Below are 26,137 nucleotides of genomic sequence, written 5' to 3' on the forward strand. Positions count from 1 at the left end.
TTGTTTGTCAAAAAAGAAAGTGTTACCTTTATTTAAAATAGAAGTGACTTCACTAGCTTTATGACATCCAAAGGATACGTTGCTTTAGTCTAGATGTAAAATACCTGCACTTCAGTTGGCCATATGTGAATGAAGGACATTGAACATGCAGACTAGAGATTTAAAATATTATTTTGTTTTAGAATCTATATTGACTGCATTATTCTCAATTTCTGTAAAACAGAAGTAGGAAAAAAGACTTTCAACAGAAACTTACTTTTCAATCTTAAAACTGAAGTCTGCTAATGGTGAAGGGAATTCAACATCGTCTCAGTGAGATCCATGTATCTGACACTTCAAAAGATTTGAGACTCATGTTTCCCTCTAACTAGTCATATTCAGTAGGCTGCTATGAAATTCCTGCCCTCTTACTCTGTTTACTCTGTTGTTACCCATACATTTGCTCTAATACACGAAATTATTTATCTTTTTAAAGTGAAAATTAAAACACCTTAAATGATTTGGAAATGTGTTTTGTTTTGCTACCTTTTAATCTTTTGTTAAAATCAATTCATTGTTTATATAAGATTTCTTGATTAAAATAGGAACTTAAATTAAAATTATGTATACACAATGTTTAATTTATTCTTTTCCCAAAATAACATGTTTTTATGTAGTTGAAATATATCATTCATTTGTTGTATTTAAAACATTTGTGTTCATTTTATTTAGACGAGGACCTATTAAACTTGGAATGGCTAAAATTACCCAAGTTGACTTTCCTCCTCGAGAAATCGTCACATATACAAAGGAAACTCAAACTCCAGTTATGGCTCAACCCAAAGAAGGTGAATATATATATCCTTAATGTGACTGTCATTAAGCCCACATAAAATAAATGAATTCTTTCCTTTTTTCTTAATGTTTTTTCACATCTTGGGCGAACATTATAATAATGCTTAATGGATTCTGTAGTTAAACTTTTAGAACTTAAACTTTAGAGTTTAAGTTAAACTTTAGAGTTAAACTTTTAAAACTTTTTTCAAACTCTTTAAACTTTTTCTTTCAGAAGTTAATAAAAGTATGAACTATGTTTGTATGTTTTTTAATTTTGTTGACATAAATTGAAGTCTTTCAATCTTCATTTTGTTGTCAGTACATGCTGTTTTAGAAGCAGAAACACTTAGGAATATTCTATTTCTGTGTCATTGAGCCTAATTCTTCCCTAAAAGACAATGTATTCCATAATAACTGAAGTCATGTAACAGTAATCCATCCTTTTTACAATTTCTCTATGATCGTTTCAGTTACCCATGGTCAACCATAGTCCCAAAATATTGTATATGTGAGCTATATAAAATGAGAGATCATAGTAATATAACTTTATAGTATATTGTTGTAATTGTTCTATTTTGTTGTTGTTAATCTCATTATGCTTAATTTATAATTAATCTATATAATAGGTCTGTATTAGAGGAAAAAACATGGGTATATAAGATGTGTTGTTACCTGTGGTTTCAAGCATCTCCTAGGGATCTTGGAACATGTCTCACCATGGATAAAAGAGGACTGGCTAATCTAACTTATTTTCTGTAGAGTGTAGCTTATTCTGATATGTTCTCATTGTTATGCATATTCATGAACAAATTTAGACTTAATTCTTAAACTTCCTCTTTTATTTATTTTTATTTTTTTTTTAAATTTAAACTTCCTCTTTTATCATCTCAGGGCTCTATTGTGTTAATTACATAGCAGTCTTTGTGCTCTGTGTATAATAGAGAGAGGTACATACAGACAGTATATTGAAGGTGGAGTCCTTTGGTTCTTAAATAAACCAAAAGGAATTACTATTTTTACACTGGGACCAAATTTTTAAAATCTCATTAGATAGCTAATGCTTTAGCATAAAATTAATATGATAATTCTTGTTTATCCCTATGAGGCTAGTAAATTTATCTCAAGTAAAAGAGGTTTACATGTGATTCCCTAATACAGATCCACAGTTTCTTATCTGAAACTTATGGCCAAATGTGTTAGAATTCAGAATTTTTCAGATTTTAGAAAGCTGGTGAAGTCACGTACCGTATGTAAACACTCCAGCAGCATCTTGGGCATTAAAATTGTGGCAGCAGAAGAAATGAATGCTCAAGCTAAGCATGCTGAATAATTATTACAAATAGCTTTATCTCTGACCTTATCAGTGTTTTGCCTTCAGTGAGTTATGGATTTTAGAGCTGTCTTTATTTTGGAATTGTGAACCCATAATAAATTATTCTTTCAGCAGTCTGCATAAGGAGCATTTTTCATCTTAGCTAGGAAAACTTATTTAATTATAGACTATCAAATAAACATTTTTGTTTATAAAATGTTTGATTTATTTTTAAAATTTCAGTTAATTTTAAAATTTCAGTTAATTTAACCACCCTTTTCCATTAAAGAGAAACAAAAGTAATATTCATTGCAGAAAGTACAGGTGAGCAAAAGGGGAAATAACCCTTCAAATCACTACTATTACCAAAAAAAAACTTTAAATTCCCATGTTTATATATATGTCAAAAGAAAATGAGGATTACAACTATTTACAACCTTTTTTGACTTGTAGATCATTACGTGCACTTTAATAACTATACTGCCCACTAAGGATAGAAATTAAATAAATACCTTAAACTTTTTTTTTGAATTTCATCTTGTTTGCACAAGGAGTAGACATTGTCATACATTTAATTATACCTAGAAAATTTTGAAGAAATTAAGGTAACATTTTTTTTAATCAAAATTTTTTTTATTTAACATGCATCTACACTGCTCCATTGATTGATAAAACAGCTTTCACAGGTGCAAAATCCTCATTTTACCAGAAGTCACTGATGGTATACGTGTTTGAGATATAGGTAACTTAAGAAAAAAGGATGAAGTATATTGTATTATCAGTGTAGAAAATACTAATACTGTAAATTCTAAAATTTCCAGAAAATATTATTTATTAACTAGTATATTAATTCAAGTACTATAACATGTGCCTTTTTTTTTTTAAGATTTATTTATTTAGTTATACAAACACTGGGTACAGTCAGAAGCACGGGAGGGTGAGAGATTTCACCAGAGCCAGAGCGGGGAACAGAACAAGGCAGACCGATGAAGTACACTGCTGAGGGGAGCAGCGGGTGGCAGGAGAGGTCTGCGCGCCATGTGGGACCCTCGCCCGGTGGCTGGGGATTGAACCGGTGCTGCAGAGGCTGCGGGTAGCTTCGCAACCCAGCGCTCAACCACTGCGCCACCGGGGAGGCCCAACATGTGCCTTTGTAGAAGTATATTATTAAATATATTCACTCAGAAAATGAGCAAAAAAGCAAAAATGAGGGCACAGTAACTCACTTAAAAAATAAATTAGGCTTTTTTCTTTATTTAATAAGTTGGAGATTATTTTTAGTTATACCACCATACTTATAAAACATATCTTGAATTGTTTGAGATACAAAATATTATGAAGCTACTTTGGTTAATACCTATTATAATATACCTATACCTATAATTATATTCAGTTAGTGAGGACTTTCATTTTAAAAATAATTTTCTAATAATTATACTTGTCTATCATAGAGAATTTTGAAAATACAGAAAGGATTTAAAGAGGAAATGTCTGTGATAACACTGTGTAATAATCATATTTTGTTAATATGTTGTTTCTAGTCAGATTTCTGTATTTTTTCCAAAAATTATATTTATGTTTGTTTGTGTGTATATATATGCACATATATATGTATGTATGTATATATATATATACACACATAGGGCTTTATATCCCATTTGAAATTTTCATTTTAATTGCTTATTTTTGAGATCCATATCCATTTTTAAAATGTGGGCATGTTAACTTACTGCTTTTAACTAATTTGAATGTACAGCTGTATATGACTGTATAACATGTCAGCAGAATTGTTTTTCCCACTTTTATTTTGCATGTAATTAAATTTTTTTAAAGCTAAACTGATGGCCCAGAGGTAAAGATATACTGTATTTGAAATTATTTGGGCCAAGGCTTTTAGCATCATTTACTGTTTTTTCTTCATTGCTATAATACCTGGCCTGAATAGTAAATATTTGGTGAAGAAATTAATCACTGTTACATTCTAGAGAGAATAGTTTCACTCATTTGGGATGCTTATTTATATTAATTTACTGTGAAAGTAACTAGTGAGATAATAAGTGTTTAAGTATTAATGTTACAACATAACTATTGATGAAATTTGGTGGAAAGTTATGATTAGTCTTTGTTCTTAATGTTAATATTACTATATCATATTGTAATCATTCCTCTAATATCTGGAAATTAAACCATTATATAGAGTATCCTTTATAATCTTCCTGAATTCCATTATAACAAAAGTGTGCTATTATTTTGTGTTCTTGTATCCCTCTGAATGCTATAAACAAAATAGATTCTGTTAGCATCTTCAAATGTTATTTTAGCTATTAGTTTGTTAACAGTTTTCTAAACTTTGTTTAAATTGATCACTGAAAATTTTAACAGCATAGAGTGTAATTTACATTATGTCTAATCCTCTCACCAAAACCCTGAAAGTTATGTGTTGGTTTTATTTACATGTTCGAAAGCTGAAGATGAAAGAAATATAGTTTATGAAGGGTAACAGAACTAGTAGCTAAGATTCTAAACCAAGTCTGACTGGTATGCTTTCTAAAGTCTCATGCTGTCACTGATGCAGCACTTTCATGCTTTTATAATAGTAGCCCGTAGTAAGAAATTCCATTTATTTATCAATCAGTTACAAACATAGATACAGATGTATAACTGAAATAAACATTTTTTTGAAACAGCCCCTTCTCTTACTATATTTCGTTTTAAAATTTCTCTGCATTAGGATAATACCATTTGTATTGATTATGTCAGAGTAACGAATAAGCAGCTTTGATCTCCCATGTTAGATTTTTCCTTATATTCACTGATAGAAGGTGAAAGTGACAAAATCGATGAACTGAACCCAGTTTCTATGCGTATGCCCCTCGTCGACACTATTACCTTCAAATTTTTACTGTGTGGACTAGACTTTTACAGTTTTATAAAGGTCCATATTTATTTATTTGCAAACCTGCCAGGTATTCACTGATTCTACAGATTTACCGAGTATATTATATATATGAAGGCATATCTAGGCATGTGTTTTATTTTAGTTTCAGGTTGAGGTATGTAAGTGAAGGAGAATGAGAAATACATCTCGATAATCATGGCGCCATCCTTAGTGTTTGGAACTATTTATAAAAATTATGTCATTTTCTTTCTATATCACTTACAATTATTTTCATGTCTAGGGCTCTTACATTAAGAAGTTTCTTTTCCCAATTTGTGAAAATTTTAGAAAGACAGAAAGAAAAAACTGAAATTAAGTTCTTATAATGAAAAAGCACTTTGTACCTAACTGTATTTGTACTTACCTGTAGCTTTAATGCAGTGGTTCTCAAACAGCTTGTGTGGCTCCCGTTTAAGAATTATGTAACAAGTTCCAAAACTCACCATGAGACAAAATTGCTGAAATTTGAGTGTAGTAGACAAGAAATTAAACTTGGGTAGGCAGTGTAATCAGTGTAGAGGTAATATAAGTTACCAAATTGAGGATAAAAATTGATCTTAAACTTAGCTCTTCCATTTTTTTTAAATGGCTGTACCTATTCTTTTAAAAAGCAGTTGTTTTTATTCAGCCTTGTTTTTCTTTTGCCCCATTCCAGCCATCTTCTCATTTTCAAGTTTACTCTATAAGTTGTACTACTGTTTCTGAACTGAGGTGCTTTGCTGTCTTAAAGCACCTACTGTGAATGAAATTGACTAGGACCATGTGACCTGAATCAATTTCACTCTCTGCAGGTAAAAGCATCTCTTGGCAGGATCACAGTGCCCACAGATACACTCCTGGAAAAGCTACTTTCTTCTTTTATCTTTTAAAAGTTTTGAACGTTGCTATTTTTAGAAACAGATTTTTAAAGGTTGTCTAATCTAATCAGCTTGTTTATACATGAGGCAACTAAAGTCAGGGAAGTTAACTGATCACTTGTGGTAACAATATAAGAGAGCATTAGGGCTACCACCAGAATCTGGCTTTTGATTTCCAATGAAATGTTATTTTCCTATGCCATTCCACTTTCTTATCTGTGTGGGGTTTTGTAACTATTTTGGTATTGGATTAGTAGCCAGATAATTTTCCTCAAATACATGTTGATTAACATTTCTGATATATAGTAAAGTATTGTATGTAAATATCTCTTAATTTCTTATTGCATGATCTTAATAAGTAGACTAAATTTGTGGGTTCTGGTTAGTAATTACCTTTGTCTAAAATGGATTTTTTTTTAAAATTCTGGAATAAATAACACATTAAACAAACTAGTTTTAGCCCTCAGAAAATCTGAGAATATAAATGTAATTTAAAATTGAAGCATTTGTTTTTTTTCCTTGACTGAAAGACTTCAGCATATCTAAATTTATTGACTTAGAAAAATGTAATACTTATGAGATCACAGATAAGATGATGCCAGTACTGCCTAAATGAAATCTGAATTTCATATATAAAAGACCATGTAGAAAGGCAAATTCCCTGATAACGTAAATGGGATCATTAAAGTATTACTTCTTTTTTATTTTTCCCCAGATCAGCATTAGGCCTATATTCAAAATATTTTCTTTTTTTTTTTTTTTAAGATTTATTTATTTATACAAGAACCAGGGTACAGGCCAGATGTGTGGGAGGGTGAGAGGATTCACCAGAGACAGAGTGGGAAACTGAATAGGCAGAATGACTGAAATACACTGCTGAGGGAAGCAGCGGGTGAGACAGGAGAGATCTGCCCCGCTATGTGGGCTGCAGGGATCGAACCAGCACAGCAGAGGCTGTGGACAGCTTCACAGAGCTGTGCTCAACTGCCTGCGCCACCAGGGAGGCCCCAAAATATTTCTTGAGTAAAAAGTTTTCTATATACTTACCCTTGTTGAAGGTCTAAATTATTAAAGAAATCCAGGTTACCTCCATCTTATTCTAGATGTTTAAAAGAAAATAAGTGGAATTCCATCGAATAGATTCATGAAGATTTGTCTCTGCGTAAGATTCTCAATACTGAGTTTAAAGCTTAAGTTGTAGGAAGATGAAATTAAGGGCAATGGATTGAAAGGAAGTGATTCAAAATGTTGTTGATTCAGAAAAGATAGTTATTTTTGAAAATAGTAAAGGAAATATCATTCCTATGTAGCCTGTATTTTTTATACTAATGGGACATTTTCCTCTAATATTCACATATTCATAATTATGAAGTTATGCATCAGTTGCATTTTGGTAGGTTAAATCATACTTTTATATGCAATAAATTTCCAGATTTTTACAACTCAGCAACTTCTTTGTACCATGAATAGTCATTCTACTTTGTAAGCCGGGAATTCTTCATAGGATATGTTAAAAGAGATGCACCAGAATTATTAAACTGCATAATAAATTTATAGGCAGCAAATGTATTTTCTAAGCAACATTGCTGCTCTAATAATAGAATTTGTTTTTCACTTATGTTGAGAATTAGTGGTGATAAGTGATAGATTAAAAATTACCAGTGTTTAGTAAGGATTTTCTAAGCTCTTGCATACCTTTTAAATGTGTTACAATATTTTAAAATAATTCAAAGTATATTTTGTGGCTTATTCTTAGATGTCTTTTAAATGTAATATGACATACAGATGAGAAAACTTGCTCTGAAGACTCCTTCCTTCAGCTTAACAAAAGCCACCCATTTCACAGATGATTTAACTTTGATTAACCTACTCCTTTGTAACAGATTATTCCGACAACTGGAATTTCATTCTTTGGTGTTATTTCTAGGTGCAGCTTAATTTACACAACAGCTTTTCTTTCCATCTCACCAAAATACATCACAATTTTGATGTTAACGCAAAGTAAAAATTCAATGGTTCATTAAACCTAGTGTTAGCACTCATTGACAAGAGATTTGTCATTTTAAAAGTAACTGCTACTTTTATGCATTCTTTACTGCTCAGTTTATTTCCTTAGATTCACTGTCAGAGAAAGCATGGAGTTAACCACTTAGCATATTGCAATGAATATTCATCAAAAAATTGATGTGACATGGCAGTCCCATTTTTCAGTCTTCCTGCTCTCTTGCAGTCTTTTTCAGTTTTAAATATATTATAGCTTATCATGTAATAGGGATGAGCTTAGAAAATCTTTAGAATTGTGATACTATATTTTTGGTCATGTTAATAGTCCTTTAGTAGCTATCAGTTTATAATAAAACATCTTTGTTTCAGAAAAATATTCTGTAACCTGCTGTTACTGATACTAGACATATTTGTCACATATTTGATATATAAAGAGAATTACTTCAAACTAGCTTTATAATAAAAATCTTGTTTTGAATAATAATTTCCTATAAATTTTATTTAGCTTAACTGTTTTTATGATGCTTGGGCCTAAGTACCTATCATAATTTAAAAATCAGTTTTCAGTCTTTATTGAAAGGGAAGTGTGTACATTCATTCTAAAATAAAACCCTGAAAATGTGTATTTAAGTAGTTGATACTCATCATTCAGCTCCAACTAAAATAACCTCTATGGACAAACAGATGTGGCAAAAGCCATATAGTAGGCAGTTATAGATCACTACCTGACATACTTCATCTACATTTTAAATTTTAAACAGGAAAGTGTGTGTGTAAACAAGATCTTTTCTGTTAAATATGTAGATTATGAGGTCACTTAGCACTAAACTACTGACCATATGCATTATGACAGGAATTTGACACCTGTCATTGGAAATGGTACTTACAAGCCGTATAATGCAACAAAGCTGAGAGAGGAGAATATGATGTGGGTGGAGGCTGTAATTTATAATTCACAGTGCTCAAGAATGACCTGTCCAGGGTGACAAAAAATCCCTATCTTTGAATTTAGGATTTACATACAGTGAACCCTAGTAGTAAAATTGACTAGGGTATCTGATAGTGTTAGCAGAGAATGGAAATATATCTATTCTTGGACTTACTGTTTAATTGAAGTAAATATCCTATTATTTTAAAAAGTCAATTTTTAATTTTAAGTATAGTTAAATTATGTTATTATGTTATACCTGCAGGTGACTTATGGCAAAATTTCATTCTGATCTTTGAGCAGTACTGAATGGAATAGCTACTAGTTATACTGTTTTCAGATTAATAATCTGTTGTATATGAGAATTCATCTAAAAAGGAGTACTGTCTTTCTTTTTATCTGTGTGATTATTTTGCCCCCCCAAAAAAAAAAAGCTTTCATTTTTTTAAGTAGCACAAAAGCTGTAATTGGCATGCTTTGTAAGGAAGTGTCAATGTGCAAGAGAGTGGCGATCACTAAGAATTCTTTTACGTGTTCTTTCCCCTTTGCACTACCGCCTCCTCAGCGGGGTCACTGAGATCACTAGCTTTTCTTGAAATGGCCATTTTCACTGGCAGGTGCATTATACCCTGTATTTTCAGATTGTTTTTCCATTCTGAATGTTTGGCAGGTTGATTGCTCTGGCTGCATTGACGGAGAAAGGGCTGACAAATGCAGTTGGGCTGGCTGAAAAGACAGTGATTACTGTTTTCCTTTGTGGCTGATTGAGGCCCTTGAAAGGAAAAATTTTAACCTTCACCATTTGGTTCAAAAGTATGAGCATATATTGAAATCATTCGTGCCATTTATCCTAGTTCTGTAAACTTGTCAGAACGTAAAAATCGCTCAATTTCAAGTAATGTAGGATTGGCATACGTCATTATCATTTTGATTAAGTTGGAGGTTGTATCATTGTGTGCATTATACAGTGTCATTTAAAGCTTTCTTTCCTACAGGTACAGTTATATTTTTATTGCTTATACTATAGAGTTAGAAAGATTTTCATAGCTCTCCAAATCTAACACTATGTGTGTGGTTTGGCAGCTGGTGTGGCCTACAAGCTGCATTTTGTTTGCAGGGTAAAGGCTTATCTGTAGGCCTCCTGTAGTGCGGGTAATTGCACAGGCTCGCCATTGGGGAGAGAGAGGATTGGAAGCAGTCAAGCGGAAGAATGTTATGCCATCCCATTGCCACCTTGTAGCAGAAAGACACAATCCCAGCAGTGCCATCTGGTTCTTGCTATCTAGTCAGCTGGCCTGGCTGCTGGGACCATGGCTTGGCAGCTGGTTCCCATCCTTGACCATTCTTTTGTGTACATCATATATATGTGTGTTTCAGATAATTTTGAACATAGGTCAGGGAAATGACTATAACTAACAAGTAAAGTCTCCTTATTGAATAGGCTCTTATTACTTGAGATGCACTCTGCTGCAGACGCCTGCTGCCATTCCCTATACAAATGACACATCTGTTGTTTAGGCAATAAAAATAAGCATTTTTGTCATAAAAATCCATCTCAATGTGTAGTGAAGAAAAGGTAGACAGGGTTGTACGTTCTATAACATTTTAAAATAAGTAATTTTAAGTTATTTTCTGGTTTGGAGATATCAGAGAACATTTAGTAAGAAAAAATGTCTTCTTATAAACACTGTATTATCTCAATATATATCTTTATTCAAGTTAAGAAAACATTATTTTAAGTACTTATTGCCACATCATATAACGGTAGATAATGAGACTTGCATTTAAAATGACAGAATAGAAAATGTGGTCTCATAGCTATTATCTTTAAAATCTGCCTCTCAAATAGCAACCTGAGAGTTAATGTAAGCCGTCTTTATGCCATATGAAGACCCATTAGACACTGATGGTTTCAGATCACAAGTAAGCAGCCAGCTCTGTAGGCTATTTTAGACATTTGATTTTCTTCATTCTACAGCATTAATGTGTCAGCATGCTACATAAAACTATGCAGGAGTTGCATGTTGTTCTGTCTGGAATGATAAATGCCTGCAAGCTTTTAGAGACTTCCATGAGGGAGTCATCTTAGTTGCTTATATATCTTATTTCAGTTCATGTAGCTATAAAATTTGGGGTGACTATTGATGAGATACCACATAGGTATATACAAAAATATTGCACTTAATTTTTTTCTTTAAAATTGTGTTGATAAAATTCCTGTTATTTACACTTACTATTTTATTGGTGGCTTACTATTGCTTTTATCCATAGAATTGTGATACCTTCTGAAATATTACCTCAAAAGTTATCAGTTATTTTCATTAAATATTTTATTGTTCTCTTTTTTCAGATGAAGAGGAAGAAGATGATGTAGTAACTCCTAAACCACCTACTGAACCTGAAGAAGAGAAAACTTTAAAGAAAGATGAAGAAAATGATAGTAAAGGTATCTTAAAGAATTTAACTTTTAAAATTTGTATTGATTCCTATTGAAGTTTCTTTCATTTTTTATGTATTAAAGTAGAACAAAATGCTCTAATCAAAGAGTATGAGTCTGGTTGAAAAAGAATGTGTGGTATTCATTGATCCAGACTGTGATAGTGAGTTGACATGATTTGACTGACATAAATCAGACTTCAGAAAAACATTTCTTTTCCAGCACCCCCTCATGAGCTGACTGAGGAAGAAAAGCAACAAATCTTGCACTCCGAAGAATTTTTGAGTTTCTTTGACCATTCTACAAGAATTGTAGAAAGAGCTCTTTCTGAGCAGATTAATATCTTCTTTGACTACAGTGGAAGAGATTTGGAAGACAAAGAAGGGTAATTTTTAATTCCTAAAATTATGGCTTTAGCAATGTTAAGTTAATTTAAAATTAAGAGTGATGAGTTATAACACCAATTTTTTTTTTATTTCGTCTTTTTTGTAGAGAGATTCAAGCAGGTGCCAAACTATCATTAAATCGACAATTTTTTGATGAACGTTGGTCAAAGCATCGGGTCGTTAGTTGTTTAGATTGGTCATCTCAGGTACATTATAACAAAATTGATTGCTGTTAATTCATTTTCAGTTATAATTAGCAGGTAGTTTTATCTTAATTATGGGAACTTTGCATAGTTAAATCAGTATACTTAAATCAGTATATTTAAAATAATAATGGATGATGGTTCTACTGTTATACTCATTTTGTCTTATGTTCTGTGGAAGATAAGATTGGAAACATTGAAAACTCAAGATTTTATTTATGGCACAATCCAGTTTTACTCATTTCAGTTGCTTACCCACTCCTTTGGATAAAATTACACGACATTTTAATAAGATTTTAACATTAAAACATTTTAAATAACCAACTACTAATTTAAAGTACTAACATCTCAGCAAGTATAACACTTAAGTGTTAGGTATTTGCATATTCAGAATAATTTGATAAAAATAGTAGAGTACCTCGGAATATAAAACAGTTCTTATTATTCATAACACCCTATCCCTCCCTGCCCTTGACTCTTGCACGCAGTATCCAGAGTTACTCGTGGCTTCCTACAATAACAATGAAGATGCTCCTCATGAGCCTGATGGTGTGGCCCTTGTATGGAATATGAAATACAAAAAGACTACCCCAGAGTATGTATTTCACTGCCAGGTAAGGTGATCTTTTAACAGGCTTCTCCAAGTTTAAGAATTCATTAATGAATTTAGACAAGTGCCTTTTTTCTTTTCTTGTCAACATAATGATTTCATTGGATTGGCATTTGCTAAACTACCCCATATTTGCAAACAGATGTTAACAGAAAACTGAAGAGTTTTCAGTTCAACATGATCTGCCTTTTGTAGCTCTTCTGACATCTTTTATAATGTTTAATCACACCTAAAGTCCTTTGCAATTGTGATTTTCTGTTATTATGATTGATTGTATAAATGGAATCTTTTATAAAATGTCTTTTCTACAGGGAATTTCTTAAAAACTTATTTGCTGAATATACAATTAGATGGTTGGCCAACTGAATTACTTATATATGGCCTGAGGAGTTAGAACTAGATAGTTTTAAGTAAAAACATATGTTTGAAGTAGGAAACAGATGCAGATTTTTAAAGCGGATTTAGTGAAAGGCTAGAATTTACAAGCCTTCTCTGATTGCATGCTATAATCTCTTAATGATATTCTGAAAAAACACGTTTTACTGAATCAAAACTAGTATATACTCTGCTGTCAGTTTATTGTCAGAGGCTAAGGCAGAGCCAGTTATCTTTTGGTTTAATATTATAATCAAATGATACAGTTTTTGCTTTCTTTGAAAAATTGCTTACACATTTATGTAAACAAACTTTATATTTGGGTTTTTAGTGAAAACTAGTCTAAAGATATATTTTCTCATATTCTGATAGAAAATAAAAATTTTTAATGAATTTATTGTTTGGATAAAACTTCTAATACCTTGTAATAAGGAGGAAATGTTTTAGGTACTAAATTTATTTGTATAACTTGTCAGGCTTCTTCCATTTGAAACTTAAGTATAATAATCTTATTTGCAGTCAGCTGTGATGTCTGCTACATTTGCAAAATTTCATCCAAATCTGGTTGTTGGTGGCACATATTCTGGCCAAATTGTGCTGTGGGATAACCGTAGCAATAAAAGAACTCCAGTGCAAAGAACTCCACTGTCAGCTGCTGCACACACAGTAAGTAAAGAGGTTGTTTCCATTGGATTTCTATACTCCTTCATCATTAAATACTTAGTGTCCATCAGAGTAATCTTATAATGTGTTTTCTTTCATGTATGAATTCCTCATCATTTAGCAACTAAGAATAGAGGCCTTTTTTCTCTATTTTTGGAAATCTGTTTTATTAGAAACTCATCTGTTTTGTTAGTAACTCATTTTTCTTCCGAGACCACCTTTTGCTAAGCAACAGAATAGCATCAAACTTCAAATTAAGTATATGCTCAAGATACGAAACTGGGGCTTCCCTGGTGGCACAAGGGGTTGAGCACAGCATTGTGAAGCTGTCCACAGCCTCTTCAGTGTGAGTTTGATCCCCGGCCAAGGAGCTACCCAACTGGCACAGCCGACCTCTCCTGATTCACCCGCTGTTCCCCTCAGCAGTGTGCTTTGTTCTGTCTGCCTGTTCTGTTCCCCACTCTGTCTCTGGTGAATCCTCTCACCTCCCATACTTTGGCCTATACCCCAGTTCTTGTAATCATAAATAAATACATCTTTAAAAAAAAGAAAAAAGAAAAGAAAGATTTCCAGGATCTTTAAAAAAAAAAAAGATATGAAACTGTTTTAATATCACATAATTCTATGACTAGATAGTAAAAATTGTTTCATTTTTGGTTAAATAACTCCTGAAAACTTCCTTTAAAATATCTTTTTTTAGCATCCTGTATATTGTGTAAATGTTGTTGGAACACAAAATGCTCATAACCTGATTAGCATCTCTACTGATGGGAAGATTTGTTCATGGAGTCTGGATATGCTTTCCCATCCACAGGTGGGTTAAACTGAAACTTGGTGGCAATATTGTTACTTTTGTAAGACCTGAGGAGTTTATGAACCTCAGCCTGTAGACTTTAGGTTTTATAAACCCCAGTTTGTGTTTCTCATAAACTGTTTTATGATAGTATTATGATAATAGTTTATAAACCTAAACATATATAAGTATAGTTAGTTTGATATTTATTTTCAAACCTGCTTCATTTAATCAAAGTAAATTTATGTTAATGTGTAAAAGAGTTGTTTACTAGACAATTAAAACTAGAAATTTTTCTATAAAAATTGCAAATTGCAAGTCACAAAATAATTTCCTCAATTTTTTAATGTAGGATAGTATGGAATTGGTCCATAAACAGTCAAAGGCAGTAGCTGTGACATCTATGTCCTTCCCTGTTGGAGATGTCAACAACTTTGTTGTTGGGAGTGAAGAAGGTTCTGTGTACACAGCATGCCGTCATGGCAGGTAAACTAAACTGAAATTTGCCATTTTAAAAAATTCTACCTTGAATAATCTCATTAAAACATGTTCACCTTGTTTAGGTAAAAGTCTGTCCTAGAACCACTTGTTATTTGTGGTAAGATTTTTGAATTTAGTATCTAAAACTAATACATTTTTCTTAAATGAAAGGTTTTCTGAATATGGTCTGAATGTGTTCTGGATTTCATAGTTTGTGTTATATTGTGGTCTTCTATGTGTATATATGCTCATAAAAGTTAGTGGTAGGAAGTAACATGCAGCAGTTACAAATATATGCCCGTGCCTTATGGTGACCTTAAAAGTTGTAAATAAGATTTTCCTCTATTTTTCATTTTGATTTATTTGGACTTTGAGCTTTAGTTCAGTTCTCTTGATAATTGTACAGTAATGTCACGTACACATTTTAAATTGACTAGTATTTCTCCTGCTGTTCAATCTGTTTTGAAATTGTCTAGCTGTACCTTATCAATTGCTTCCTTAAGAAAAAAAAATTGAGTGTCCAGATTTCATCTCAAATACAGATCACCTTCACTTCAAAGCTTTTGATTTAAAAGTAGCCCATATTTTCTCTCCAATGTAGTGACCCTTTGTCTCCATTCCACCACAGATAGTGGACTTTTGAGTTCTGTTGTCAACAGCTGTTGGTATTTATAGTTCCAAAATATATTTACTGCTTTAGCATAAAAATCAACATAAGGTACTGACTAGCATAGTTAAACTTGTAAAAATTATGTTAAAGGTTGCTATATAAACCCATAATAAGTGGTCTATTTATAAGAAATTTCCCTAATATTTTCACTTTTATGAAATAGCAAAGCTGGAATCAGTGAGATGTTTGAGGGGCACCAAGGACCAATCACTGGGATTCATTGTCATGCAGCTGTTGGAGCAGTGGACTTCTCCCATCTTTTTGTCACTTCATCATTTGACTGGACAGTAAAACTTTGGACAACTAAGGTATCTAAAAACAGATTTCTGCTCATTTGCTCAGATTTCTGACACAAGGTGGTGCTCTAATACTATATTGGAAAGATATAACTTTCTAATAGCTTGGAAAGATTTACTCAGAAATTACACAGATTTACTGATAAATTACACAGAAAAGAAGGAACTGCTAGATGTAATTTCCATTAAAAGTATGCTAACAAATTCAGTAACCAAACATATAACCAAAGACCAGTCTTTCAATTTCTTCAGGCTCCCCAAGTCCAAAAAAGTTTATCCTGATCCGAGTTGGGAAAAATATCTTGAAAATCTCACAAAGCACCTCACATACCTGCCATACAGTCCAGCACAAAAGACCTAAATTTGCTCTTGGGAGAGCTTTTAGAGGCTTGTTGCATTTTATAGTGGCTCAGTTTTAAAAAAAAAACAAAAAACACTTATGTTATAAAGTCTTTTCTGATCCTCTAGCAGTTCTAGATTAATGTGACATAACCCCATTGAAAGTCTCAAGACAAATCCAGTTAGGGAACTTCCTATAATAGGTCTTCCAGTTTCATTTGATCCCATTTTAAAATTAGAGCGCCTTAAATTTGCTGTCTAGTTTTCCTGCAGTATTACATTGTAGTGCATATTTGGACTATCAAGTTGTTTAAATTGCGTATTTTTTCATGTTTGCGTCTGCCTCTTCCTAAATGTTAACCTTGTGAATAATTCATCATGAGACAGTTAGAGACCATATTTTGTTCACTTTCTTTGAGAAAACCTAATGGTCTTAAGAGATGATCTTCACTATTATAGTGAACTCATATTTATTTATCAAATCCTGGCCTTGGGAATCTGGGATGAACTCACTGTCCACTCTTGTTCTTGCTTGATACTATCTTTCAGTTTAATATGAAGTGATCTTTAAAAACTTGGCCTCTAAAAGCATGCCTTTTAAAAATTGAGCATTTTCAGGTTTGGCATTAGCACAGATAAAAATAGCAACTTAGGGCCTCCCCGGTGGTGCAGCGGTTGAGCGCTGGGTTGCGAAGCTGCCCGCAGCCTCTGCAGTGCATGTTCAATCCCCGGCTGCTCCCCGGCCACCAGAGGAGGGTCCCACATGGCGTGCAGACCTCTCCTGCCGCCCGCTGCTCCCCTCAGCAGTGTACTTCGGTCCTTCTGCCTGCTCTGCTCCCTGCTCTGGCTCTGGTGAATTCTCTCACCCTCCCGCGCTTCTGACTGTACCCAGTGCTTGTATAAATAAATAAATAAATCTTAAAAAAAAAATAGCAACTTACCTTAAGTCTAATGAAGAATACGTAGAAAAGTGCTTAATGCAGTGTCTAACCTATAGTAGGCCCTTAACAATGTTCAGTTCCTTCTTATCTCCTTCAAAGGTATCAGAGAGCCTGAATGCATTTAATTATGTTTTCTTTCTTGGGTTTTTCTTGAATTTTTATTTTTTTAATGAGATTTATATAAAACAAAATAGGAAAAAGTAGAGGAAGATTCTTTCAACTACAAGCAAAGAATTGCATAATGTAGGTAATAAAAACCAAAGCAAGAAGCAGAATTGGAAAATGAAGTCAACTGTTTCTCTATAGGCTGCAGGTATTCATGTAAGTGGCTCCATTCTGGATGTGCTTTCACCTTGTGGTCCTTTATATAGACACACAGGAGACAAAACATCTTTATTAGGTTATTGGCCAGCTTCCTGTTTTGGTAATTGAAAACATCTTTTATCTACTTGAAGACTTATTATTTTAATATCTCAGAGCTTTAGTTTGACAACCTTCTTTTAGTTTTAAAACTGAGACTTTCTTTTTTTATATTTATTACCAGTAGGATGGAAGAGTTCATCTTGCCTAAACAAGCATAGAACTTTTATATCTGTGGTAGCAGATTGATTGATGGCTTGCTTTTGTGCTAGTAGTACATAGCTGATTCATGGTGGTTCAGCCATCAATGTTGTTGATGTATTTTTTGTTTTTGTATTTTGCAGTATATTAATATAAAACTACCTCCAAAAAAAGAGTGACAGATAGGCATGTCTCTTTGCTAATTAGGCTAAGTGTCTCTCCCTTCCATGAATTTCATATATTCATTCAACTCTTCATACCTCTGACTCCCTTATACACTCCAATGAAAATGGTCAAAAAAGATGGGCCAACATAAAACAGGGCATATTTATACATGCCCAAGGGCCCTCTAAAACTGTCAGAAGAATTACCTTGTAACTTTTCTGAATACAAATAGTTCTACTCTGTGAAGGATAGAACAACAACAGTTTGTTGAGTAAATATTTATTTGTATATTTGGCCATATCATGGTTTACAATGTCATTGTTTTGATCTTGGATTTACATTTCATGGTTAATTGTGTTGCTGGTATTTGTTTCTTCTATGAGGGAAAACTGCTCTCCAACACAATGATAATCAATAGTAGGCTGTATTTTTAAAATAATCTCATATTAAAAACCTTCTTCTAATTCCACCTTAAGCTTTTTTTTAACGTTAGAAAATTTATTTTTTATATTAATCTTTTTTTTATTTTTTACATCATTGTTCATTTTTAAACAATATTTACTTCCCCCCACCCCCTCAGGTGCAGTCCCCATAGAATTTCCTTCACCAGTGCACCTGTGTACCATCAACTCAGTCCCCTGTGCTCCTCCCTCTCTCCCTCTGATCCCTTTCCCTCCTCCTCTGTAGTATGTCTCTGATTTATAATTGTCCATTTTTGCTTTGTTGTGTTTTGCACTGTTATTATTTTTTTTACACTGATGTCTTCTTTGATTCCCCTATATTCCTGCTATAAGTGAAACCATGCAATATTTTTCTTTTTCCTTCTGGCTTATTTCACTGAGCATAATTCCTTCTAGTTCCATCCACATTGTTGTGAATGGCATGAGTTTATCATTTTTTGATTGCTGAATAATATTCCATCGTGTATATATGCCACATCTTCATGATCCTGTCATCTATTTTTGGGCATTTGGGTTGTTTCCAGGTTTTGCCTATTGTAAACAGTGCGTCAGTAAACATAGGGGTATAGGTGTTCTTTTGAATCAGTGTGTTTGTGACCTTTGGGTAGATCCCTAGTAGTGGAATTGCTGGATTGTATAGTAGCTCCATTTTTAGTAGACAGAGGAACCTCCGGACAGCTTTCCATAGTGGTTGGACCAGTTTGCACTCCTACCAGCAGTGTAGAAGAGTTCCTTTTTTACCACATCCTCACCAACATTTGTTGTTGCTTGTTTTTTTTGACATGTGCCATTCTTACTGGTATAAGGTGGTATATCAATGTGGTTTTAATTTGCATTTCCCTGATTATCAGGGATGTTGAACATTTTTTCATATGCCTGTTGGCCATTTGCATTTCCTCTTTGGAGAAATGTCTTTTCCCCTTTGGAGCTGGCCTATGCCCCAGCTCTTGTATGCATTAAAAAAAAAAATCTTAAAAAAAAATTTATAACTTAAAAGGCATTTCTTGACTGGATTGTTTATTTTGTTTTTATTGAGTCGTGCGAGTTCTTTGTATATCTTTGTGATCAGTCCCTTATCAGTTGACTGGAGTGCAAAGATTTTTTCCCAATCAGTGGGTGTCTCTCTCTTTTGGCTAATGTCTCTTTTGCTATGTGGAAGCTTTTCACTTTGATGTAATCCCAGGTGTTTATCTTTTTCTTGACTTTCTTTGCTTTGGGTGATGAGTCTTTAAAGATGTTATTGCGGTGTGTGTCTTGTAGTGTTTTACCTATACTTTCTTCCATATATTTTATGGTGTTAGGTCTTATGTCCAGATCTTTTACCCATTTTGAGTTGATTTTTGTGCACGGTGAAAGGTAGTAGTCTAATTTCTTTTTTTTGCATGTGGTGGTCCTGTTTTCCCAGCACCATTTATTGAACAGCTGTCCACATTCCACTGTATATTCTTTGCTCCTTTGTCAAAGATCAGTTGTCCATATATGTGGTTTTATTTCTGGGCCACCTTAAGCTTTTTAAACCAGTTCATGCTCATGAATTTAACAGACTGAATGTTTTGTTCCTCTGCCTCTACTTTATCAGTGCCCCCATAAAATAGAAGAATGAATCATTATATATTTCTGTATCTTTGTGTCTTTTAAGATTTAGCTCTGTCCCAATAGCCAAACAAAATACTTTCTTTTTCTCTCTTTTTACATTTTCAAAATACTAAATTTAAAAATTCGCAACAGAAACACTTTGGCAGGCCTGACAAATGGCAGGAAAAACTTGTGAGTTGTGAAAGCTTCTTGAAGATAACCTGAATATGTCATTGGAGTGTGATTAACAGTAGACCTGGTAAATTAGTTTAATATTCTACCATGTTTAATCATACTTGTTACAGATTACTCTTGAAATGCACGAATTAATTACTTGGGGGACAGAATGTTTTAATGTATATACAGGACATTCTAATCTCAGAATACATACCTGAATTATATTTACCATAAAGTGACAAAGCTAAGATTATTGCAGTTTCTTAGAATAGGTAGTTTTTAGTCTTTTGTTGTCTATATAGTCTTTAAAATATTTTCTGTGATGTGTTAAATCTTTTTTTGTTATTTTAATAGCTTGCCTAATTAACTCTCAGAAAATACCAGCAATAACAAAGTTAAATAGCTCTTACCGATGTTTGGAATAGTAGCTATGCTCATGTTAGACAAGTTAAAATAAACAACAAATACTTTGAAGTTGGGGGTATTTCTTAGGGATGGCTAACTGACCATTTGGACCCAGTCCTCTATGGCACTATTTACTTTTGTTACTTGCTGCTGATCAGTGTCCAGCCTGTCCCTTGCATATTCAGAAACTGTTTTGTCAGTCTAGTAGAGTTGATTAGTTAAGAGTGCTGGCTGGAACTAACAAGCCGCTAAGACACTGATATATTGGAGAAGGCCAATTATTAACTTAACAATGAGAAACAACTGCCAAAGGCCCAGATACTCATGCTAGCTGGACCAGCTCATTGTTACCCTATAGGTAATCTACATGGGAAGCCAAATTATAATCAGAAGATTGCTTGTTGAGCAAGGAATTAGAACAAAAGAAGTTTTCTAGTTTGAATGTTTAATGATGTCAAGCAAAGATGGCCTGATTCATTCATCTTCACATAGAGATAACCTTGCCGTGGGTGATAATTCTCAGAATCATTGGCTGAGACTCTCTTTCTCCTGGACAATGCTTGAATTGGGCACTATTTTCATTTTTCTTGTAAAACTGTGCTTCTTGTATTGTCATATTTCTTCTCAAAAAGTTAGTATTTTCGTTCAGGTTATATAGGAACCATTTCTTTTTAAAGAGAATCTGTCTATTCTGTTCTGATTCAAGGAAGAGCATACTTATTTCTCACTTTTCTGGAGAACACCTTATTATCTTCATGTATTTACTAGAGAGGGATTCTTTTGGATATCAATCTAGAATTCCCCAGTTATCCCAGGAAAGTATAGTTACCATATTAGTTTCCTAGAGCAGCCATAATAAGTTACCACAAACTGAGTGACTTAAAACAATGGAAGTTTATTCTCTCCCAGTTCTGATGGCTAGAAGTTTAAAATCAAGGTGTTGGCAAAGCTGTCAGAGCTTCTGAGGGGATTTCTGATCCTATGTTCTATGCCTCTTTCCTAGCTTCTAGTGTTACTAGCAATCTTGATGCTTCTTGGATTGCAGTGCTCTGGTTCTGCTTCTGCCATCACACGGTGTTCTCCCTGTTTGTCTTAGTGTCCTCAAATTTTTCTTCTTTCAAGACAATGGTCAGCTAGACCTAGGGCCCATTCTAATGCAGTGTACTGCATTTACCTCAGCTTAGATTGATTAAACCTGCAAAGACCCTATTTCCAAATACTTATTTACAAGATCTTGATAGTCATGAATTTGGGTGGAAACACTATTCAACCCAAAATATAACCATAAAGAACCCAGGAAAAAATATGACTTGTCCTTTGACCATACAGTGTTTAGTTACACCACTGTGCTTGTTCAAATACTGTCATACAAAAAAAGCCTTTTGTTTTGATTCATTCGTTTGGTGAATAGTTTGCAAACCTTCTATGTGGAAGAATTTTAGAGCTGAGGTGATCTTTAGTTATTATCTAGTTCAGTGGTTCTCAGTTTTGATTGCATTAGAATCATCTGGGCAGTTTTTAAAATTTTCAGCTCTCAGTTGGCACTCTAGACTAACTGAATTAGAAATTCTAAGGAAGCTCAGGCTATAGCATATTTTTTTACTTCTCCAAGGTTGTGAGGATTATAGTGCATGGTCTAATTTCAGAATCATTGATACAAAACTTTTTGTTTTGTAAAAAAAAAAAAAAAATAGAGGCCTAGAAATTAAAATCAGTGCAATCAACTCCACCTGTCAGAATGGTTGAAATGAAAAAAGGTAGACAATACCAAGTTTTGGCAAAGATATAGAGAAAGGGTAGCATTTATATGCTACTGGTGGATTACAATTTGGTAAAGTCACTTTGGAAAACTGCTTGGCAATATCTAGTAAAGCAGAAAGCATGTACATCCTATGGTCAAGAAAAGTGAGTGTTTATATCCATCAAAAGACATCTAAAACTATGCTTAAAGCAGCACTATTCATAACCACTGACAAGCATTTTTCCAAAGTTGCCCCTTCTTTGTATTGCATTGTGGTTTTAATTTGCATTACCTTGAGACTAATGAGTTTAACACCATTTCATGTATTTACTGATTATTTGTGAAGTGCCAGTTCAAATCTTTTGACCATTTTTCTTTTGATAACCCCTTTGAAGTTTATGTAGATCAATATGTACTCTTCGAGGTGAGCATGTGAATGTGATAGTGAAAACTTCTAAGTCTGATGGGAGACCATAAAATTACCCAGAAACGAAATGTTCTTGAAGAATATATTATATTCTCAGGAGTAATAGACCTCAGCACAGTGCTGCTTATCACTGCTGTGCATCAGAATCACTAGTGAAGCAACACCAGAAACACTAACAAAGTACATCCAGGGTTGGCCCCTACATCTGGATTTTTTAAAATCTGCAAATGAATGTGATTTCCATCCTAAATTGAAAAACACTATCTCAGAGTAAGACTTAACTTGCCATTGTTGCAAGTGAGAGTTATAGGTAAATAATATTCTTAAGAGGGGAAAAAAAAAAACTTTTAGTTTGTTTTAGCTTACTTTTAAGTTTATTTAAATTTTTACTTACTAAAATTTTGCTTTCTTAATTAAAAATATTTTGGTATTAAGAAGGTCATGCTATTGACATTTACTGTCATATCTGAAAATGTTAAATCCATATTTAAAAAAAATCTTTTTACAGAAAATTTCAAATAGACACATAAAAGCAGAGTGACAAAATAAAGAAGTATTGTACCCATTACTTACCTTTTACAGTGTTCAATACAATCTTGTTTGATCTGTTTTCATGTGTATTCCCTCTATCATACCCCATTTCTGTATTATTTTAAAGCACACCCAGACAAGTAATATCATTTATAAATACTCAGTGTGTATCTCTAAAACAATCTGTTTAAAAAAAAAAAAAGCTATATACTAACCCCTTCCCCTTCATGAACAATGATTCCTTAATTTTATCAATTATTATTGAATTAAAATATTTTTTACTATTTGTTTGAAGCAGGATACAAATGATGTTCCTATATTTTTGTCCAACATGTTCTTAAGCCCCTTTTGTATTTTTTTATTTTTTTAAATATATATATTTTTTATTTAAATTTTATTTTTATATTCCCCATACAATTACAACCCCCTTATTTTGACCCAACCCCTCCCATCCCACCCCATACCCCCAAGTGTTAAGCCCCTTTTTTAAAGTAGTTATTTCCTTTCTTCTCTTCTTGCTTTGTTGTTATTGAACAAGAAACCAGGTTGGTTGTCATGTTAGAGTTTCTCAGCATAGTTTCTTAGCATTCTTACAGGATTCATATTATTGTATATAGTTGTAGATTTTCCATACTTCTGTAAAGAGAAACTTACCCTCATGAATTACTAGGTATTCCCCAGTCAACATCTCTTCAGTCTTTTTGGTCATCTGAAGCTCACTCTGCAGTTGATTCCTCAGGAGGTATTCATGAGTACATTGCTCACAAAGTTCTGTCTGATTTTAAAGGTCAAATTGGCCATGCTTTTTTTTTTTTTTTTTTTACTTCTTTTTTTATTTATTTTTTTTTTGTTTTTTTGTTTTTTTGTTTTTTAAAGATTTATTTATTTATTTATACAAGCACTGGGTACAGTCAGAAGTGCGGGAGGATGAGAGAATTCACCAGAGCCAGAGCAGGGAGCAGAGCAGGCAGAAGGACCGAAGTACACTGCTGAGGGGAGCAGCGGGCGGCAGGGGAGGTCTGCGCGCCATGTGGGACCCTCCGCTGGTGGCTGGCGAGCAGCCGGGGAGCAGCCGGGGATCGAAACTGCTCTGCAGAGGCTGCTGGCAGCTTCGCAACCCAGCACTCAACCGCTGCACCACCAGGGAGGCCTTCTTCTTCTTTTTTTAAATTACCACAAGTATGTTACTCTTGTTTCTGGTAGAGCATTGTTTAAAAAAAAAAATGTCTTCTAATAAACTGATTTTCTTTTCCTTACTGTGACTTCATCATCTTTAAAAGCCTGGATGATCAAATGATTTTTTTCTTTAAAGAGTTGATTATCCTAGATACACAGAATCTGTATGACATGTAGTTTTAAGCTGTCCTTTATTTTAAGAGAATGCCCTTAAATTATTATGTTTTTTATATATGTTCTATAGTAGTACCCATTTGTTTTTCTTCTTCAAGAGCTGCTATTATAGGGATATCTGGCTAATGATCTTTTTTAAGCCTGTCATTTTTTCACTTTATCTCTTCTTTCTATTTTTTAAATAGCAGTGTATTGAGATATAATTCATACACTGTAAAATTCACATTTTTAAAGTGTACAGTTCAGTATTTCTTAGTATATTCACAGGCATAGGTACTATCACTACTATCTACTTTTAGAGCATCTTCAATTTTCAAAAAGAAACCCTGTGCCCATTAGTAGTTACTTCTCATATTCCATCACCCAGCTCCTAGAAACCCCTAGTCTACTTTCTGTTTCTATGGAAATGACCTATTGTGAATGGTTTGTGGACATTTCATGGAATCACAGAATATGACTGGCTTCTTACACTTTACATAATATTTTTTAAGGTCCATCCATGTTGGATAACGTGTCAATACCTTCTTTATGGCCAAATACTATTGTCTTTGTATGTTACACCACTTTTTGTTTATCCATCCATTAGTTGATGGACATTTAGGTTGTTTCAGCTTGGTGGCTATTATGAATTACACTGTTAGGAACAGTCGTGTACAAGTTTTTGTGTTCACATATTCTTTAATTTCTCTTGAATATATACCTAGGAGTAAAACTGTTGAGTAATATGGTAACTCCATTTAGCATTTTGAGGAACTGCCAGTTTACTTTTCAAGACAGCTGCATCAGTTTACATTCTGGTCAGCAATGTATGAGGGTCTGATTTCTCATTTCCTCCCCAATACTTACTGTCTGTCCTTTTTATATAGCCATTCAATGGGTGGAAGTGATAGCTCATTGCAGTTTTGTCTTCTGGTTTTTTGTAGTAGATGTCATCTTTGGTTTTGTTATCTTCATTGCTTTCTGGGTTTATGAGAGTTAAAGGAAATTCAAAATGTATACTACCATACTATCATTTTCCCAAAATCCTTTTATCAGCAAATGTTCTTAAAGCACATTCTATTACTTTTTAAAAATAGTGTTCCTTTTTTTAAATACTGTATGGTTTCTTCAAGTTAAAAAGAAAATGCAATACAACAATTGGTTCATTGTTCATAAGCTCCTGGTAATTCTGTAGTGAAACAAGCTTTTTGTAGGCTTAGTTAAATATTATAAAGTGTTAATATACCTGTTGAATATATGTCATATTTTGAATGTGCTAAGAATCAACTTTTCCCTTTCAGAATAACAAGCCTTTGTACTCATTTGAAGATAATTCAGACTATGTTTATGATGTTATGTGGTCACCCACCCACCCAGCCCTGTTTGCCTGTGTAGATGGCATGGGAAGGCTGGATTTGTGGAATCTCAATAATGACACAGAGGTAAGCTAAAAAAAATAATAACAAAAATTGTACTGAAAAATAGAAAGTTGGAGATTTGTTGAATAATTTGTGAAATTCCTTTTATCTCAAGGAATGTAAAAAGGCTCCGTGATTGTAGCTTCAGCACAAAGAAACCAAATAAGCTTTGTACCCTAAATAATAAATATCATGCTGTGCAGAACTAAAGGAAGAAATAGTGTTGCCAAGAGCACTTGGGTTTTTTCCTTTTGCTTCTAAAAACACTACCATGTCTCTAATGTCCTGACAAAGTCTCA

The 26,137-nt window shown here is 33.4% G+C and overlaps 1 protein-coding gene across 8 annotated transcripts in view; it reads left to right on the forward strand.

Annotated features, from left to right (window-relative positions):
• DYNC1I2 (dynein cytoplasmic 1 intermediate chain 2) overlaps positions 1–26,137 on the forward strand; it is a 51,026-nt gene that overhangs the window by 20,947 nt on the left and 3,942 nt on the right. For all 8 annotated transcript variants that reach the window (XM_054699842.1, XM_054699841.1, XM_054699845.1 and 5 more), the window contains 10 exons: positions 712–827; positions 11,206–11,301; positions 11,515–11,677; positions 11,785–11,884; positions 12,370–12,495; positions 13,386–13,532; positions 14,230–14,343; positions 14,675–14,808; positions 15,636–15,780; positions 25,722–25,862. In XM_054699842.1, the coding sequence (XP_054555817.1) occupies positions 712–827; positions 11,206–11,301; positions 11,515–11,677; positions 11,785–11,884; positions 12,370–12,495; positions 13,386–13,532; positions 14,230–14,343; positions 14,675–14,808; positions 15,636–15,780; positions 25,722–25,862 (1,282 nt within the window). The remainder of the gene's footprint in view (positions 1–711; positions 828–11,205; positions 11,302–11,514; positions 11,678–11,784; positions 11,885–12,369; positions 12,496–13,385; positions 13,533–14,229; positions 14,344–14,674; positions 14,809–15,635; positions 15,781–25,721; positions 25,863–26,137) is intronic.

Source organism: Talpa occidentalis, unplaced genomic scaffold (genome assembly GCF_014898055.3).
Source record: "Talpa occidentalis isolate TD23 unplaced genomic scaffold, MPIMG_talOcc4v2.1 talOcc4.3, whole genome shotgun sequence".
NCBI classification, from domain to species: domain Eukaryota; kingdom Metazoa; phylum Chordata; class Mammalia; order Eulipotyphla; family Talpidae; genus Talpa; species Talpa occidentalis.